This window comes from Phyllostomus hastatus, unplaced genomic scaffold (assembly GCF_019186645.2).
Source record: "Phyllostomus hastatus isolate PE091 unplaced genomic scaffold, TTU_PhHast_1.1 phas_scaffold_78, whole genome shotgun sequence".
Taxonomy (NCBI): Eukaryota; Metazoa; Chordata; class Mammalia; order Chiroptera; family Phyllostomidae; genus Phyllostomus; species Phyllostomus hastatus.
Window position 1 is genome coordinate 86,794,013 of NW_025334041.1, and position 18,362 is coordinate 86,812,374.

General features: G+C 36.4%; 1 protein-coding gene across 4 annotated transcripts in view; it reads right to left on the reverse strand.

Moving 5' to 3' along the window:
- Positions 1-18,362, reverse strand: part of EXOC6B (exocyst complex component 6B) — a 556,350-nt gene that overhangs the window by 172,674 nt on the left and 365,314 nt on the right. For all 4 annotated transcript variants that reach the window (XM_045827528.1, XM_045827527.1, XM_045827529.1 and 1 more), the window contains one exon: positions 6,473-6,614. In XM_045827528.1, the coding sequence (XP_045683484.1) occupies positions 6,473-6,614 (142 nt within the window). The remainder of the gene's footprint in view (positions 1-6,472; positions 6,615-18,362) is intronic.

Below are 18,362 nucleotides of genomic sequence, written 5' to 3' on the forward strand. Positions count from 1 at the left end.
GTCAAGTGTGAAGAAAATAAGAAAACACATAAAAACATATGGATAAATAAATGAGAATTATAATAAATAAAATTTCCATGGCTGTTCACAAATGATTTTATATGTCTTACTTACTTGGCTTTGTAACAATACTGTGAGAAAAATATAGCAGTGAGTAGTATTTCTAGCTTATTGATGGATTCAGGGAGGTTAAGTGAGTTAAGTCATTCACTCCCATGGCTTAAATCACCACACAGAAATGTGCCAAAAGTCCCAAATCATCTCTATGAATGATTACTGCAACAGCCTTATAACTGGTGTCTGACGCTCCTGATAAATTGCAGAGTACCTTCTAAACACGCAAACGTAATAAAATCATTCTCCTACTTAAAATCTACAGTGTCCTATTTTGTCTCCAGCCTCCAGCATGGTACTCTGTACTGAGTAGGGACTCTACATATATTTGTTGAATAACCAAACAGATTACTGAATTGATGCTATTAACAAGCAGCTGAGCTAGAATATGAACCTAGACCTCCTTATTTAGATTATACAAAGGAGAAAGTTTAGGAAATTACAGTTCCAGACACAGACTGAAAAGTCTACTGCATGAATGATGGAGTAATCCAAGTTTGATTAAGGAGCTTAGCATTAAGCTATCAAGACTTGCTAGTTTTTAAAATCCAAGATCCAGTGCTCTGATATCCAAAACCAAATATAAGACACAAACAAATGAAGATGTAAGATGAAATTCATACAAAGAAGAAATTATCAGAGGTCACTGTCAACTCTGAAGTGAATAAAATATTTTCGTCATATCTAAATTTCTAATAACATCCACATTAAGGGTTCGGTAGCCCACCAGGAAGAATTACCCAACAGCAACGCTGTTAGGTAATGGTGTCCTCAGCAGTAGTTACCATCTCTGGTAAACAGCAGAGCTAACTGATTGATTTCTTGCAAAAGCACAAAGCTGAGAATTAGAAAATCATCAGTTCTGGATCATACCTTTTAAAATAACCATTAAAATGAAGAAAAACTCAATTTTTTATACCAAATAAAGGGCATCTCCAAATCTAACTGATTCACAAACTATAGACAAAGGTTTGAGTAGTCTGCAAAAGACCTTCTGAGAGCTGTTAAATATTTATTAACTGCTGCTGCTTCTGATGATAATAAAAATAATAATAAGAGAAACTACTCCTTACTGCAAATCCTTACTGCATTTATTTCATGGCTTGACAAAAACATGAAATAAACCCTTTAATGCATTATCTTGTTTAATTCTGACCCCATCTCTGTGATATTAGGTACTACTATTATTCCTACTTCATAAATGGGGCTTGGCTGTGACACACGGTCATACTCAAAGTAAGTAGTAACTTGAATCTGTCTTGTCTAGCTGTCTCTAAAGTCCATGTTCTGGATGACACACTATACTAGCTGAATCTCTCAGGCTCATGGTAATGCATATCATTTTTCTATATATTTGGGATTTAAGAAAGTGGCAGCCCAGGCTTCAAGGAACATTCACATTCTATCTTGTCCGGAGTTTGATTTCTTTTGGGACCTATGCAGTTCTTCCAAGGACTCACAGACAATAGGGAAAATACCTCATGCACACACCACTGGGTAGAAAGATGTAAGTGTTAATTATCTTGTCATTTGGGGCTGCTTTTATACGCCTCTGTATAGTTACTTGAGTCTTATGTATCATTTCTTTAAGATTTTTTTATAGACCACTGAGCATCTAAAAGAAAAAAATGAGGGGGGTGGTATAGCAAAAGACAGAATAGAATTCTTCTTTTAAAGTAAAATAAATGTCCATGGAAAGTTTCTTGACAGACAAATTACTGCCAATTAGAAATGAAACATTAAATTCTAAATCAATGAAACTTAGTGGCTCCACAATATATTAGAAAAAAACTGCAGTGGTAATACCGTTATGGGAGGCACTGCCATGCCTTACACATGTTAGCTTCAAGCTAATCCTGCCTGAAAGGCTATGACAAATATTGAACAGCTTTTCAGATAAGATACTGGCTCTCTGCAACCCCATTTGCAAGGTTAACAAACTCAATTATACTTCCACCTTTTCATTAAATGATCTTTCCTCCTCTTAGTCTTAACTGAAAGCTGTCTCTCTGCTAAGGATGCCAATTCAACTATCATTCTCTCAAGTAGAAGCTGCTCATTCTTCCATACAAAATGTAATTCAGAATTGGGCCATACGATGGGCATTTTCCTGTCTCATCAGTGCTTCTCTCAGACCATCACTCCCCCTCCTCAAGGCCCATATATTCAGCTTTATCACCCTCTGTCTCCTTCTTTTTGCTCTATCAAAAATGCAGTCCTGCAGTCATTCCCAATCATTCACTAGACTTTGTTGTTTAACCAAGGGCATTTGTTGGTTGCCTAAAGTTCTTTTCTTCCTTTTCATCATACCAGAATAAAGTTCTATGCTTTCATCCAAACTAGAAGAATGATTTCAAACTCAACATCAAAAATCAATCTTGATTGGTCTAGCTAATCATTAGGTTTTTATTCTCCCGGTAAATAATTGGTTAAGACAGAGGGATGTAAAACAATTTTGGCCAGCTAGATGCATAGAATCTGGTAAATGGATTCTTGAAACAATTCTGTGGCTGCTGGATATTATTATGTCTGGATGTAATGCCTGGAATTGTACTTATTTCTGAATGATGAAATTATGGTGATTTTTATTTTTCCACCCAAAATTTTCCACAAAGAACAGGTATGATTTCTATAAAAAATTAAATTTAAAAAGAAACTTGAAAAGATGTTCATTTATTCTGTTACAGGTCATAATAGAGTAACATAGGACTCATTTTCCCCACCGAAAAAACAACTAGAAAACTGGAGGCAGCATCTGGAAGAAAGGCTGTAGATATTAGACAACAGTCAATGCAGGACTGGGATCCTGGAAAGAGGGAAAACAAACGAGGCGAGGCAAGCACAGCAGTTTCCAGGCTAAGATGCAGAGGTGGCAAAGGGAGGGAACCCAAACAAAATAACCTCCTACTTTCAACTGAGACTTCCTAACTCCTGGTAGTCTGAGTTGAAAGTCAGAGACTGCAGTCTGGCATGCCAAGGCAACTAGGATTTGCAAGGCCAACTACCAGAGAGGACTCAGGAAAACTAGAGAAGTGTACCGCTGAATATTTGGCAGAGTACTAATCTGTGTGAGCATGGGAAGATACTACCCACGGCTGGGGAAAGAACCACCAGAAATGAACAGGCAGAACAATCTGTGGAGCTCTCACAGAGCTGGGAATACTTTGTGTTACCACCAAGGCAGAGTTGAAAAATCTCAAAACACCTGGGCATGGTGCACAGTTCTTCAAAGGGCATTGCTTTAGATTTGGGTTTTTATAAGACCTAGACAAAAGGCTGCTCTGAATCTACTAGAAACTTAAAAGCAAGTTTTGAAAGGATCCAACCAATTTGAAGTAATGTAAATGCAGCTCAGAATAAAACTTAATACTATTTAAACTAATACAACAGAATACAGCACCGACAACATAAAATTTAAAGTGCCAGGCATCAGGGCTTCTCCCTGTGGCCTCTCCACAGGAGCTGATTTGAGCCCCTCCCAGCACAAAGGACCTGGAGCAGTCAGACTTCCCCTACAGCAGCTAAGAGGATGCAGGACAAGTTGCCTTTTATGATCTAACGACAAAAGTCACAAGGCCACTTCTGCCACATTCTGTTGGACACAATCAAGTCACAAGCTTTCCCAGATTCAAAGGAAGGGGAATTAGATGTCATTTCTTTTTATTTTAATTAAATTTTTATTGTATTTTTTCCATTACCTTTTACCTCCCACTCCCAGCAATCACCACACTGTTGTCCATATCCATAAGTCCTTTTTCCTTTTTGCTCAATTCCGCTGTCCCCTAACTCTGTCTCTCCACACCGCCCCGCAACACTAAGATGTCATTTCTTAATGAGGCAATGGCAAGGGTAGAGAAAAACATGTGGGAATGGACATGCTGTTGTTCATGTCTTTGAACAATGTAATCACACTGTATATCTGTGGTGTGGACCTTGTGGTGACAAATTTAGTTGCAAATGTCTTTATTTTATCTTCATTTTTGAAGGCTATTTTTCCAACAAGTTTCAGATTGCTAGGCTTTTTCTTTCTTTCAGTACTTTATAGATGCTCTAGTGCCCTGTAGTTTGCACTGTTTCTGATAAGCAGTAAGCCATAACTCTTATCACTGCTTCTCCATTACGTAATGTGTCTTTTCTTTTTTGGCTGTTCTTAAGATTTTCTCTTTCTTTTTTGTTAGAAATATGACCACAGCGTACCTGGGTGTGACTTTGTTTTTTCTGCTAAAGATTTGTTGAGCTTTTTGAGTCAGTAGATTAATATTTTTTACCAAACCTAAAAAAATTCAGCTACAGCCATGCATTATGCCCATCTTTTCTTTTAAATTGTTACATATATTTTTATTCAGATTCTTGAAGGAATGTATTCCTAAAAGGAGCTATTTTCAACATTTATGTTCTCAGTGAGTCTGTTTCTATTGCCTGTTTTTTATCCTGTTATGGATCAGATTTTCCTGCTTCTTTACATGTCAAATTGTAGCTTTTTATTGTGAAATTGTGGCTGCTATGTGGTTGAGAGTCTGAATTTTTGTGTGTTTGTTCATCTTCGAGGACTATTGAGTTTTGTTTTGGAAGCAGTTATTTTATTGGCAGATCACTTCTATCTTGTTGAGTCATGTAATTAGGCTTTGTTATGGTGAATCACAGGTAGCTCTTATTCTAGAGCTCAAGTAGTCCTCTTAAAACCTAACATTCTGAGGTCTCACTGAATGCATAAGATCTTTAGCTGGTCTCTCCACTCTGATGGGTCAGAATCCAGGGTCTCTGGGCACTCTCTAACCTCTGGCATTCCTATTCAGCTCACAGATCCTCAGTGGCCGTTCTGTGCCAAACCTCACCAAGTTTCACCCAGCACATAGCAACTTAGTTTCTGACCATTGACTCACGGGCTCTCTAATACAGATTTCTGGAGCTAGTTCTCTAAACACTCCCTGTTCCCTAGTTTCTTGCCCAAATCTCAGCTGCCTCATCAACCCTATCTGCCAATCTCTGTTTATCTGTGTAAAACACTGCTTTTTATTTGGGACCTACTTTCCTGTGCGGCAACTTGGATAGTGCGCCCGGACAGAAAAGGAGTGAATGACAAGCTTACCTTGTACATGTCCCCTCTCTAAAGGATCACGACTTTGTGCAGTTGCTGTCCAATGCATGAAGAGAGTTGCTTCATACATTTTATTCAGTTTTACAGTTGTTTATGGAATAAGGGTGACTTTGATAACTGTTCTGTGGTGGGTGGAAGTGGAAGTCTTCATTAATTAATTAACTAATTAATTAAAAATAGCATAGCCAATAAATAAATTCTTAATTTCCAGTCATCAAAATCAACCAAGGAAAACCAATACGCAGTAAAAATAAAAAGACGGGGCAAAAGTATTAGCAGACTCATTGAATTTTCCATTATTTTAATTTTCTTAGAATCAGGAAAACCATTTAGAGTCACATCATTTGGGTTCATTTTCATTTTTGCTGACAACAGTGTGACCACCACGGCACCCGTCCTTCCCGCCTCCTCCTGCCCGCGGCCGGACTTGGTACCCAACAAGTGAATGATTCAGCATGAGTCAACAGAGCCAACAAGGATGCCTCCCTTTCCCCCGGACAAACACTCAATCTCCCGTCACCCTCCGTGTGAGAGGCAACCCTGCAACTGTATTCCGACCGATGAGACATGCAGGTAAGTTTGTTAGCGGTCTCCTGAAAAGGTGTGTATTTTCTTAGTAAAAGGAATAGCTGAGACTGGCCTCTTTTTCCGGCCTCTTCTCACTCTAATACAGACAAGGAAGGAAAGCCCACATACTAAGTATGGGAGAGGAGAGGGAACCACAGAGCCCAGTCCTTGGTGACATCAATGAGCAACTAAATCAATGCAGAAACTCACAGTCTCTGAGAAAAAAAAATAAAACTTATTTGTTTAAACCCCACTGTCTAAGGTTTTCTGTTTCTACCTGTACTAGAAAGCATTTCTGACTGATAAATAAAACAACATTTGTCCTTTAGACTAAGAAGGGTTTGCAAATAACCTATAAAAATAGCTTTAAAATAAAATATAAAAAGAAAATGGTTGGCAACTACACTCTTTTGAAGTCTTTGAACTAATCAGGTTTTCTTCGGTGTCCCTCTAGATTGAAAAATGCCTCGTGGCCCAGGATCTTCTGTGTTCGACATACGGGCCTAAGCAGTTCTGAGTGCTTAAATAAGCTTGCTGATAGACAATTTCTAGGCAACCTTTAAGTTATTTCTGTCATCTAGGTATTTTTTGACTTCATCAGGAACAAAGACCTCATAGATTTAGAACATTTTTTTCCACAGAAGTGGGTATGCAGGCAAAACAAGCAAGCAGAGGGATGGTTCACTGCCTTACGTTCACATTCTCTGACATCCAAGTTGAACTGCTGTAATGCGCCCAAGGTAAGCTGCCTTACTTCGGCCTCCAGCAGAAGATGCATCAGGGATGTGGCTAAATGCTTGCACGCTGACATGCATGCTGTCTGAGCCACCTTTCCCTGAAACACAAGAATGTAAACCACCATGTTAGTAAGTTGAAATTCCAACAAAATTATTTTTCTAATTAGGAATATCTTTAAGGTTTCATCATAAGACCCTTACATTCAAATCAGGTGGGAATTCATAGTGCCTGATGGCAATCACCTTAAATACTAGCCTCATCGTCATCAGTCATGTAGCTGTAACACTAAGCTAAAATTCATAAAGTCCAGCTACTTATTCAAGCACTTTTTTCCTAAATCAACAGATAAGTAATATTCAAAATCTTAAACCAAGAAGAAATTTTTCTACAGAGAATAAATTTCAAACAGTCCTTTCAAAACAATCATAATTCTTAAAAAAAATGTAAGCAATATTCCCTAACTTATCTAAGAAACCAAAGTCTTCACTGCTTAATGATTTATCACATATAAAGTGAAAAGAACGAAAAGGCTTTCCTGAAAAAACTTATTAAAAGGGTAAATTTTGTTTTTTTTAATAAACACTGAGGTTTATGAACACAAATTCTATGCTAATTTTTAAAATATTATATTGAAAGCTTACTATCTTCTTTAAAGTATTTGAACACTTTATAATTACTAAATTACATCTTAGACCCAGGTCTAAGTCACACATCATAGACTGTCCAGAAATCATCTAGCCACATACTATGAGAAATGGAGACATGTATTGAAGAAGATACAAGAAATATTGTACATAGAACAATGAGTCCTCAGTCCCCTTCAAAGTAGTCACGTTGGGACCTCACACAATTCTCCCAATCACCCTCCGCTGGCCTATCATATTTTCCTGAATCTCACTGACGGTCTGAAATCTCTTCCTTTTCAAAGGTGATTTTAGTTTTAGGAAAAGCCAGAAGTCATGGGGCACCAAATCTGGGCTGTAGGGGGACAGAGTCACCTGGCTGATTTGATGTTTCATCAAAAAAACTCTGCGCAAGACATAATATACGAGTGGGCACCTTGTCATGATGAAGCTGCCAGTCACCAGCTGCCCATAGCTGCAGCCTTCTGAATCATCTGAACAGTTTCCATGGAGGAATGTTCAAACTTAATACCAAGTTTAATGCAGATTTTTTTGCTCCACTGAGTTATTTTGAATGTGATGGCCACATGGTACACATGCTCAGTCGGCTGCATCTACCACCCCCACTGACTACTACAGTGAAGTCATCATTGTTCATGCATGTGCATTCCAGTCCACTCTCCTTGGCTGCCAGTTGACGTTGATGTTGCACAAACTGTTCTCATTATTTTAACAATGGCTGGACTTTTTCAGGACAGACCCTATATGTCCACTTTCTTCAGATATATGTGTATATCCCATGTATTTCTGTTATTTATGATCACTATCTATTCTGAAAAACAGGGTGACATGTGTCTTAAAGAGTCTGAGTTCTCACATTAGTCAGTGGATCCTTCTTTTCTGAAACTATGAAATACTTCAGCCGTATGAAAAAATTATATGATGAACACTCATGTATCCACTAAACACTGCAAATATAATTTATTGTGTGGCCTCTTTAATCATTTTCCTCCTTCTCCCCACAGGTGATCATTATTGGTGTTAGGTATACTATTTGTATTTTTAAAATACTATTATGATAGGTATGCATATAGTAAGAAAAAATATACTGTATTATGTTTTGAAACTTTCCATAATTTCAAAAGGCATTTCCTTTTGCAACTTGCTTTTTTGGTTCAATATCATAATGTGAAAATTTTACAAAGTAATGCAATGCATGTGACTGAAGTTTATTCCTTTAATTATTCCACAGTATACCACAATGTATTTGTCCATTCTTCTGTTGAAAATTTACCCAATATTTTGTTGTGTATAATGTGCACCTACATTTTTTTGCACATTATACACGGGATTATTATACCCATGGCATGTAATCATTATACCCATGCATAATGTGCACCCTTATTTTTCCCTCAAATTTTGGGCAAAAATGTGAGCATTATACATGGCAAACATGGTAGGTTATTTCTATTTCTAATTTATTTATTTATTTTTGCTGTTAAAAACTCAATAGGTCATGATGTAATATAGGTCTAGTAAAAATTCATGAAAATTCCAGATTCTCACTACAGTGTCTTTTTATATGTCTTTTTTCCCATATATTTCACTGGGTCAGGGAGTTTCTGATTCTCTGCTACTAAAAGGGAGGTATCATCCATTGTTTCTTAAACAAAGACAAAACCACAATTCAGACAAATGTGCAGAAATTTTACAAACTCCTTCAAAGAAATATAAAAAGCACAATATTTATTACTTTCAATTACCGTGTACTTCAATTACAGAACCAACTGCTATTCATATACCAAATGCTAGTGAGCAGACGTGAAGGGCTTACAGAAAGCATCATCACCGTCAACACCGTGACTCTCTCTACCAGCGTCATCGGAGGGGCTGCTTCCGTTTACTAAGCACTGAGTATGTGCCGAATGTTTTGAAAATATTTTCTCATATAATCCTCACAAGAATCCCATGAGGTATTTAATCCTTGATTTGCAGTTAGGACAGAGAAAGAAAGGTTAAGCTACTTAAACACCTCCTAAGTGGTGGACCTAAGATGTGAATTCAGCCCTGTCAGACTTTCCCTAAAGACACTTCACAATCATTTAATCATTTACTCCCAAGTAAAGGGTTTCGTGGTAGTTTCTACATCTCTCTGCTGCTCTGAGACTCAGGTAAGGGAATGGTGAGGACAAGGAGATAAAAATCACACAAATCTGAAAGACCCGGATACTGAGAAGTTTTTTCTTCTTCCCTCATCTAAAGAAGCATCAAAAGAATGCTGAGTTCACTGTAGGTATTTAAAATGGACTCCCCTCCCACCCCAGCTCTCCTCAACCTACTGGGATCAGATCCTGAGTCTTAGATCATCAAGGATTTTACCTAAATGACTTCAAAGGCCCAAAGCCAAATTTTTCTTTCTCTGGATAATCCAGCAAGTCTCAAGAAACATGGAAAGGGGGCCAGGAACTATTCTGTGAAAGAGAACTATCCTCCCACACCAACTTTTTCTTCTGCTTCTGCTTCCTGAGTAACGCTCCTCTGTTCACATTTTGGTGAGCTGAATTTACCTTTGTCTGGTGGTGTAGTTCAAAGGCATAAGAGCCAGAGCGCTGGAAGTGTGGATTTCAGTCTGAGTCTGAAAGCCTGAGAACCAGGAGTACCAAGGGCAGGACACTCCTTGTGATATTGTCCCACATATAACTAATGCACTGTAAAACTCTCTCCCTTTTGTTTCTCTTCCTGCACTTTAGTTTGTATAGTTTCAACTGCTCAATCTTTTAAATTTCCCAATCTTATCTTCTGAAGTTGCTAACTTTTGCTGCTAATCCAATTCAGCACATTTTTCATTTTGGACACTTTTGGTTTTAGAAGTTTCATTTGATTCATTTTTTATGACTTTGATTTCTTTCCTTATATTTATATTTATCTTTAAATCTTGAACCTACTGAACATGTGTGTGTATGTGAGCAGTTTTAAAAGCGTTTACCTGCTAATTCTGTCACCTATGTCACTTCAACTATTTTATGGACTGATTATTTTCTTTGTTATATACCACACTGTCCGGTCTCTTCTCACATCTAGTACAGTTCTATTAACACTAGATACTGTGAATGTTAGGTTGTCAAGTGTCTCTATTTTGTTGAATTTATTTAAAGAGTGTTGACTTTTTTATGACAAACAGCTCAGTTTCTTTTGAAATTTTGAGGTTTATTGGTCTACTCTTTTATGTAGGGATCAGAATCGTCTTTCCTCTATGGTTACATTAGGCTCGCTACTAATATAGCTTAGACCAGCTACTTGGCCATTCTTCTGTTGGCTCTATACACACCTCAAAATTCAGTGGGGTCTTTCCCTTCTTTCAGGTTAAAAATCTTATCATCTCCCTTCCTTGTGTGAGTTCTGGCAATTGGACTCAGCTTCTGTTCCCTGGCAGTTGTTTTTTTCCTGACCTCATGGATTTTTCCTACACATGAGGCTTAGTATTTAGCCCAAGCCTCAAAGGGATCCCAATGTGGATATCTGGTGCTATTCCTCAAAATACCTTCCTCATCTCAAAACTGTTTCCTTACAAATATCAACAACTTCTTCTCCAAACTCCAATCTCTGTCTTCTAAACTAAACAACACTCCCGTGTTGTGCTGGGGTTGCCTTGGGTGCCCTCCCTGCACCACACTTTACAAAGTACCTGTGGGCAGATTGCCGTGGCAATGTTTCATTTGGTTCCCTCCTCTCAGAGATCCCAGTTCTGCGCAGCCTGCTATCTGCTATCTGCAAACAGTTGTTTCATTTAATTGGTTTGGTATTTCAAGTGTTTATGGTTGAGAGTAAATCTGGTACCAATTATTGCAACATGGTCAACAGAAAGCATTTCACCTTTATTTGTGAAAGATATATTTTGCTGGGTAGTGAGTTCTATGTTGACAGTTTTCTTTTACTTTTGGAATTTTATAAGTTTCATTCTATTGTCCTCAGGCCTCCATTGTTTCTATGAGGAGTCAGCCATCATTCTTACTGTTTTTCCCTTGGATATGTTTTTGTTCTGTAGCTATATTTAAGATTTTTCTTTATATTTGATATTCATATGCCTAGGTATAGCTTTCTTTGTACTTTTCCTGCATAGGCTTGCTGAGTTCCAGGAACTGTAAACTGATGCATTTCCTCAGACATAAAACATTATCAAGCATTACTTTTTTAAGAAGTACTTTTGTACCATTCTCATTCTCTCTTCTTCTTCCGGGACTTCAAGTACATCTATGTTATAGCTTTCAACTGTGTGCCATCTCTTTCATGCTCCATCCCACTTATAAAATTGAAAGAAAATTTTATTCTTTTTTTTTTTCAATGTGTGTTTAAGTTTAGGTATTTTCTGTAGACCTCTCTTTGAGTTCACTAACCTTGACTTCTGCTTAAAATTACACCTAATGAGATCTTTATTACACTGTAAATTTTGTTATTCTGAAATACACATTTGATTCTTAATACCTATTCAAGTAATTCATATTTTTTATATTTTGTACATTCTTTCCTGTGTTCTTTAGCATATCAATCATAGTTATGTTGAAATCTTTGCTAGTATAAATATCTAGATAATCTAATGGTCTACTTCTATGACTCTTTTAACTTTTGATTATGTGTGTCAATTTTCCTGCTGATGAGCATGTTCAGAAACTCTGTTTTACATGTATACATTGTCAGTAAGAGGTTATAGAGGCTTTAGATTATCTTCCTCAACAGAGTTTGGAGTTTTGTTCAGGCAGACAAATTATTAGTGGATCAACTTTATTTTGTCAGGCTTGTTTATAAAGTTACAGTTGGTCCATTTTAGTTTTGCCTTACACTGAGGACCTTGTCTATAATCCCTGCAAAGGGCTTTACTGATATTTGAATGGAAAAGTCTCTCCATGGGTTCAATTCTCAACATCTCTGGCTGAGCAACTTATAGAATACTTGCCCATATTCCAGCAGCTGGTGTGGTTTAAAGCCCTAGTGTATGCCCTGTTCACATGCAGTGTGGAAATTAGCCAAGGACTAAAGGGGAAATTTATGAAGATATTTTTGAGGGTTCTTTCTCTCACTTTCTATATTTTTGGTATCCTATTCCTCTTGACATCCTATTCTTATCAACATCCTAAGTACTGATCCCTTCCTTTGATAATACTCTCATTTTGTATTTTGTCCACTTTTCTTAGTTGTTTACACTAGAGGATAAGTCTGATGCTTATGGCATCACAATTAAAAGAAACTTTTTAACTGAGAAATTTATATCAAACTAGAAAAAAACCATAATAACCACTTAAATAATTTCTCCCTGGTCAATAATTTTATATGCCCTGGACTTGGTTTCCATTATCAGCTTGGCCAACATTTTTGCATTATAAAGAAAATGCATACATATATGAGTCTTTCAAACTAAAATTTACAATAAAGGATAAAGAGTACAGCCAACTAATCAGTACATTACAAAACAACAACACCACAGCAAATACCTTAACTCGTATATTCTATTTCCATAGATTGAAACAGTGTCAGAAAAACAAAGAAAAAATGTAAAGGTAAAGAGAGAAATTACAGGTATGTGGTTTAATAAAACCCAACAAACATATTAAATGTAATTCTCTAGACCACTGACTTGAACTTTAGTCTTGGTTTCCTCACCTACAAAATAGACTGGTAAAATGATTAAATAAAAACAATTCCTATGGAGCATATGCTATCTAATAATTCAATACTACCTGGCTTATATTACTCTGTAAAAGTCTCTGTAAAAGTACTCTGTAAAAGTCTTATTAGTATAATTTTTATTCCTATGATCTGGGATATGGAAAACCATTTAAAAACATTGCATATATTTGCTTAAAATGTAAGTATTTTATGAGTGCATAATAATTTACTAACCATTTATTCCTTTTACAGGGTCATATGATTTTCTTCTTTTACACTAAAAAAATTTTTCGTGCAAAAAGTAGAAAGTGTACTTCCTATTCTAAAGGAAATCAAGGAGAACATACAATTAAGTGCTAAACTGAGCAGAATAAACTCTAAACACTATGTGATTTTAGAAGAAAAGGTTATGAGGCCAAAATTGTCAGGGAAGGCTTCACAAAAATGGCAGGACTTGATGGGCGGCCTTCATTATGTAACAACGTCATGAAAATATTTTCAAGTGGCTTATAATTTGAAATGAGGTAACATAAAGTATGAGGTAAAGTAAACAAGTACTACTACACACACTGCCATAGAGTGAGCCCTCATAATGAGAAATAAAAACTCTTCCCTTCTTTTCCCTCAGCTCCTGTTCAGGTTAAAGGTCAACTTCATCAAGTCATCTCATTAACACAGAAATGTCTTTGAAGGTATTCAGTCTTTGCCATGCTGAACATTTCACCAGACTACAACCAAGATGCCAAAGAATCAGATTCAAATATTAATGAGCAAAAGGTCATGATGAGGTAATTTCCAAAGTACTATTAGTTCCTGTTTTTGACCTTATCCAATTCCCTTTCCCCTTCCCCAGTCCTCCCTTACTACATAAATTACAGTCACTGGCTTAGTTTCAGATATACCCTCTAAACTGTAATTCCAATTGAAGTACATTTTAAGTGGAGGCCTCCCAGATGCTGGATCCCAATCCAAGGGTGACCTGTGGAGGTATAAAGTTAAAATAAAAAGAAGAGAGAGAATCAGCTAATAACTATATCCAATTCTGATATTTAACTACTACAACAACAAAAGAAAACAAAAGGAAAAATAGGAAAAATGAAAAAGAAACCCTCTCTTACTCTCTCAAACTTTCCAATAAGTTATTTAATAATGTGACAAAGCAGAACATATTAAAATATTAACCAAAGCTTCCAGGAAAACCTCTATAATCTCAACTGTTTATTCAAGACCTTTACAAACCTCATAAAAAATTAAGTGGGCTTGGAAAAAAACACCATAGCCATAGGAGAGAGTTTACAAAACACAATGGTACAGACGCCTGACTGTCTGCCAGCCAGTCGCTTTTAACTTCCACATACAACATATTACTCAGTTCCTAACTGGTCAATACCCTAAATAAAAGCATTTCTCCTCCCAAACACCTCATTAGCCTGAGTTTCTCTTTTGCTTTTTGAGCTAAACGTATCCTGTAGGTGCTTTGGTTTGTTATTTTCTGCCAATAACAAATGCTTCATTTCAGAACATTTAAAACCTTAGGTTTCTCTGAGAGAAATCATTTAAGATCTTCTTTATATGTATTTAATTAGCTCTCTAATTAATCACATGATGGGAGAGCAGTGCATGTACCATAATGTCCATTTTATGGGAAGTAGTAGTGAAAACAAGGTAAGACTCAAGTGCAAGTGATGCTCAAAGAAAGAGCAAGGATTTGGTTCAGATTAATTTAGGTTCAAATCCTGCCCCGATCACTATGTGACGTCTCAAAAAGTTGTTGAATCTTGATCAGAGTCACCTTCCTGACCAGTAAAATGAAGATATCAGCAACATGGCAGAAATTGTGTGCAGTTAATGAAATAATAAAGAACCCTATACATATCTGGCACATATCGGGGCTCCATGAATGGTAGGTACTTTATTATGAAATGTTCCTGTCTTTTTGAGGAGTGCTGCCTAGAGCTCAAAAATTATTTTAATAAAATAATTTTTACTATTTATTTGGATCCCAGGCAGAATTAAATATTCCACATTTCTTAAAAAGTGGTTATAGAAAAATTCAACATGCAAATTTTAATGTGAGCTGAACTGAATCAACTTTCATACACCCAGAAATCTACTCTGAGTTAATCATGTTACAGACAATTGAGCACGAAATAGGAGTATTTCAGTCAGTCTCAATCTGTAAGGACAAATGCTCTTAAACCATTTAGATCTCAAGGAAACACGTTGCATATTCTCTCCAGCCCGTCTTTTTCCCTTCTGAATGTCCTAGAGGAGCTGTAAAGAGGAAACTTTTCATCACAATGTATTTGTGTGAAAGCACCAAAATATGTTAACAATTAGAGAAGAGGAAACCTGAAAGACTGCCTTGTTAATTAAGGAACTTGCTATCAAAGAACTCATTAAAAGGTAATGAAACCAAATGGCTATTAAAATAAATACCCACTGAATAAAGGTTGCCTGGCTAACAGCCCCTCAATATAGCTTTTTATAAACATTCCCAATAACAAAGACCCAAAAAAAGATGAAAAGCTGCACTAATGCTAAAACAAATATTGATGAAACCGAAGATGAAAATATCCCAAGTAGCAGACAGAAGCTGAATTAAGAAAGAGTTTATAATCTGGAACATCAAACAAGAAAGTCCTCTCAGACTCTGAATACCGCATAACAGAGAGAAAGACAGCTGTTCCTCTCTATTGCTTTGCTACTCCTAACTACTGAGTTAGAATTGGATCTCCCTTTTTCCCAGTGACTCCCTCACCTGATTTCTGCTGTCTAGCTTCTTTCTTATCTAAGCTGAACCTGCAAGTCTTAGAAAGATGGCATAAAATTAGTTGAAAGGAAATTGGTGAAATATAACAAAACTTCAGTGGTATTGTCTCTTGAGCAAAGTCAGAAAAAGAACCGAAGGATCTCTGTAACTGGTCATGCTAGAAACTGACCATTTACATTGTACTACACAAGCTCAGAATATTTTCAGAAAACCAGACACTGGTGATAGGAAGCAGATGCCACTTCCACTTAAGAATATTGATATATTTGCAGAATGTTAGCTGCTTACTCATTATCCATGATCCCTTCTACCTTAACAAAATTATCCTTGGCCATATAAAATGTTAGAATATTTACATCTTGTCATATGTGGAAGCCAAATGATTTGAAAGTAGAAAAGTCTGGAGAGGCCCTTTTGCCTGGTCCTTCCTTCTTGTTGCTGTCAAAGTAAGTATGTGATGGCTGGAATTCTAGCAGCTACTGTGAAATGTTGAAGAAAAGGTCAAGAGAATGATAGACCTCAGCCCTGACATTCCTGAGTGTCTGAGTTAATACCATTTCTGGAATGGTTTTATGTGAGAAAATGTACTCTTAGGTATTTCAAGCTACTGAAGTGGATTAGCTATTATTATTGATAACAGGTAAATGCATCAAAGCCAGTAGAATCAGAAAATCAGATGATATGTACATCCTTACACACATAAATAATCTGGAGAAAAAATAAGACTACCATAAAATGTGGCAGAGAAAAGGATAAATGCCTGTCTACCCACCTTGTTTTCTGACAAGCACACAGCATGTATAGATCCTCTATGTCTGAGATCAAGTAGGCAGAGAAGTATATTACTAGCACATGACACAATAAAAATACTGTGAGACAAAGGAAAGAATACAGCATCTGTGATGATTATGTGTCAGCTCGACTGAGGCACTGGATGCCCAGGTACTTACTCAAACATTACACTGGGCATATCTGTGAGTATTTTTGGATACAATTCATACTTAAATTGGTAAACTGGGTAAGGCAGAGTCCCTTCCCTAATGTAGGTGGGCCCCATGTGATCACTGGAAGGCCTTACTAGAACAGAAAGGTTGGCCCTGCTGTAAGTAAGAAGGAATTCTTCATTGCGTAACTGCCTTGAGCCAGGCTTTTGCAGCCTTCAGACTTGAGCTGAAATATGGCTCTTAACTGAATCTTGAGCTTTCAGACAGGAACTTACACCAACTTCCTTGGTCTCCAGCTTGCTGACTACAAATCCTGAGACTTCTCAGACTCTGTAATTACATGAATCAATTCCATACACACACACACACACACACACACACACTATACACACACAATATACACACACACATATACAGAAACATATCTAATTGGTTGTTTCCCTAGAGAATCCTGGCTAATACAGTATCCAAAAGAGTTAAAATATTTTTAAGCCTCAGAAAATTGTATATTAATGGATCAAAAAGAAATCCTAAATAAACTCTTTGGTATCACCATCTAGAATATAAAATAAAATTCTCAATAAAAGAGAGACATAATAAGGAGAAATTAGTGTGTGGTAAAATGAGAGCATAGTAAATCAAAAACTCAATAGTAAATGTAAAGCAAGATGAAAAAGATGAAAGACTTGTAAGAAAATTAAACACAGATTAACTAAATTAAAATCTATATGAGAGGGAGTAGGTGCAGGACTTAAGCTATGGAAAATTACCCAAGTGGTGTGGCAAACAAACATGACACATCTCCCAGAACTTAGAAAAATAGCATGAAGCTGAAAATTGTGATAGAAAAAAATGATCAGTTTAATACAGAAGATACAGTAATATCAGGTCAACTGATATTTACAAAAGAGGGGGAGAAAAAATTAAGACCCAAGAATAATCAATATGTCAGAAAAAAATTATAAAAAAGTATAAGCATTCAAGCAGAAAAATTGGGTCTATGGCAACACTTAACGGTAGATGACAGTGGATCAACATGTACAGAGTATTAAAGGAAAAAAATGTCACAAAATTTAAAAAAGGAGTAAAGCTGAAAGGTAAGAAGAAAACATAAGATACATAAGGAATATATCATAAAATATGAAACAAGTATCTTTACTTGAAGTCATGATCTAAAGCAAAAAAAATAATTAAAAGTGAGATAAGCTTATTATCTTAAACTAAATGTAAATATCACTATTTACAATTGGAAAAAGATACATAACAGGGAAAATAATACTCTTGATCAATTTTTTAAAATATAGCAAAGGAAGAGGGAGAATAAAAACATGATAAACCATTTATTTTAAATATATCACAAACAAATATTTTGTGTTTAATTCCAAAGCTTAGAAAATTGAAAGTTGAAAATCAGTTTTAAAAAAAATGAAAAGACTAATGTTCAAAACTCTAAGGATGTGCAAAGCTAAAACATGTGACATGCGCAGGGGTTTGATCCCTGCTTGGGGCGCGTGCAGGCATCAAGCAACGGGGGCACGGGCCGGGGGCGCAGCAGGTTGACGTCGTCTGTCTGCCTGCCTGCCTTCACCCCCTCCTGCCCTAAAATCAATAAATCAAAAAAGAAATTATAAAAATACAAAGGAAACAAAAGTAACTTTGAAAAGAGATATAAGGAAACAAAACAACATAGCTAATTCAACATCACAATAATAATGTATATTGTCTAAATTACCCCATTAAAAGGCAAGATGAAAAATTCATGAAACTGACAACTAAAATAATAGGTAAACCCATATAAGGAAAAACACATGTAAAGAAAGAGATAATAACATATTACTTAACGA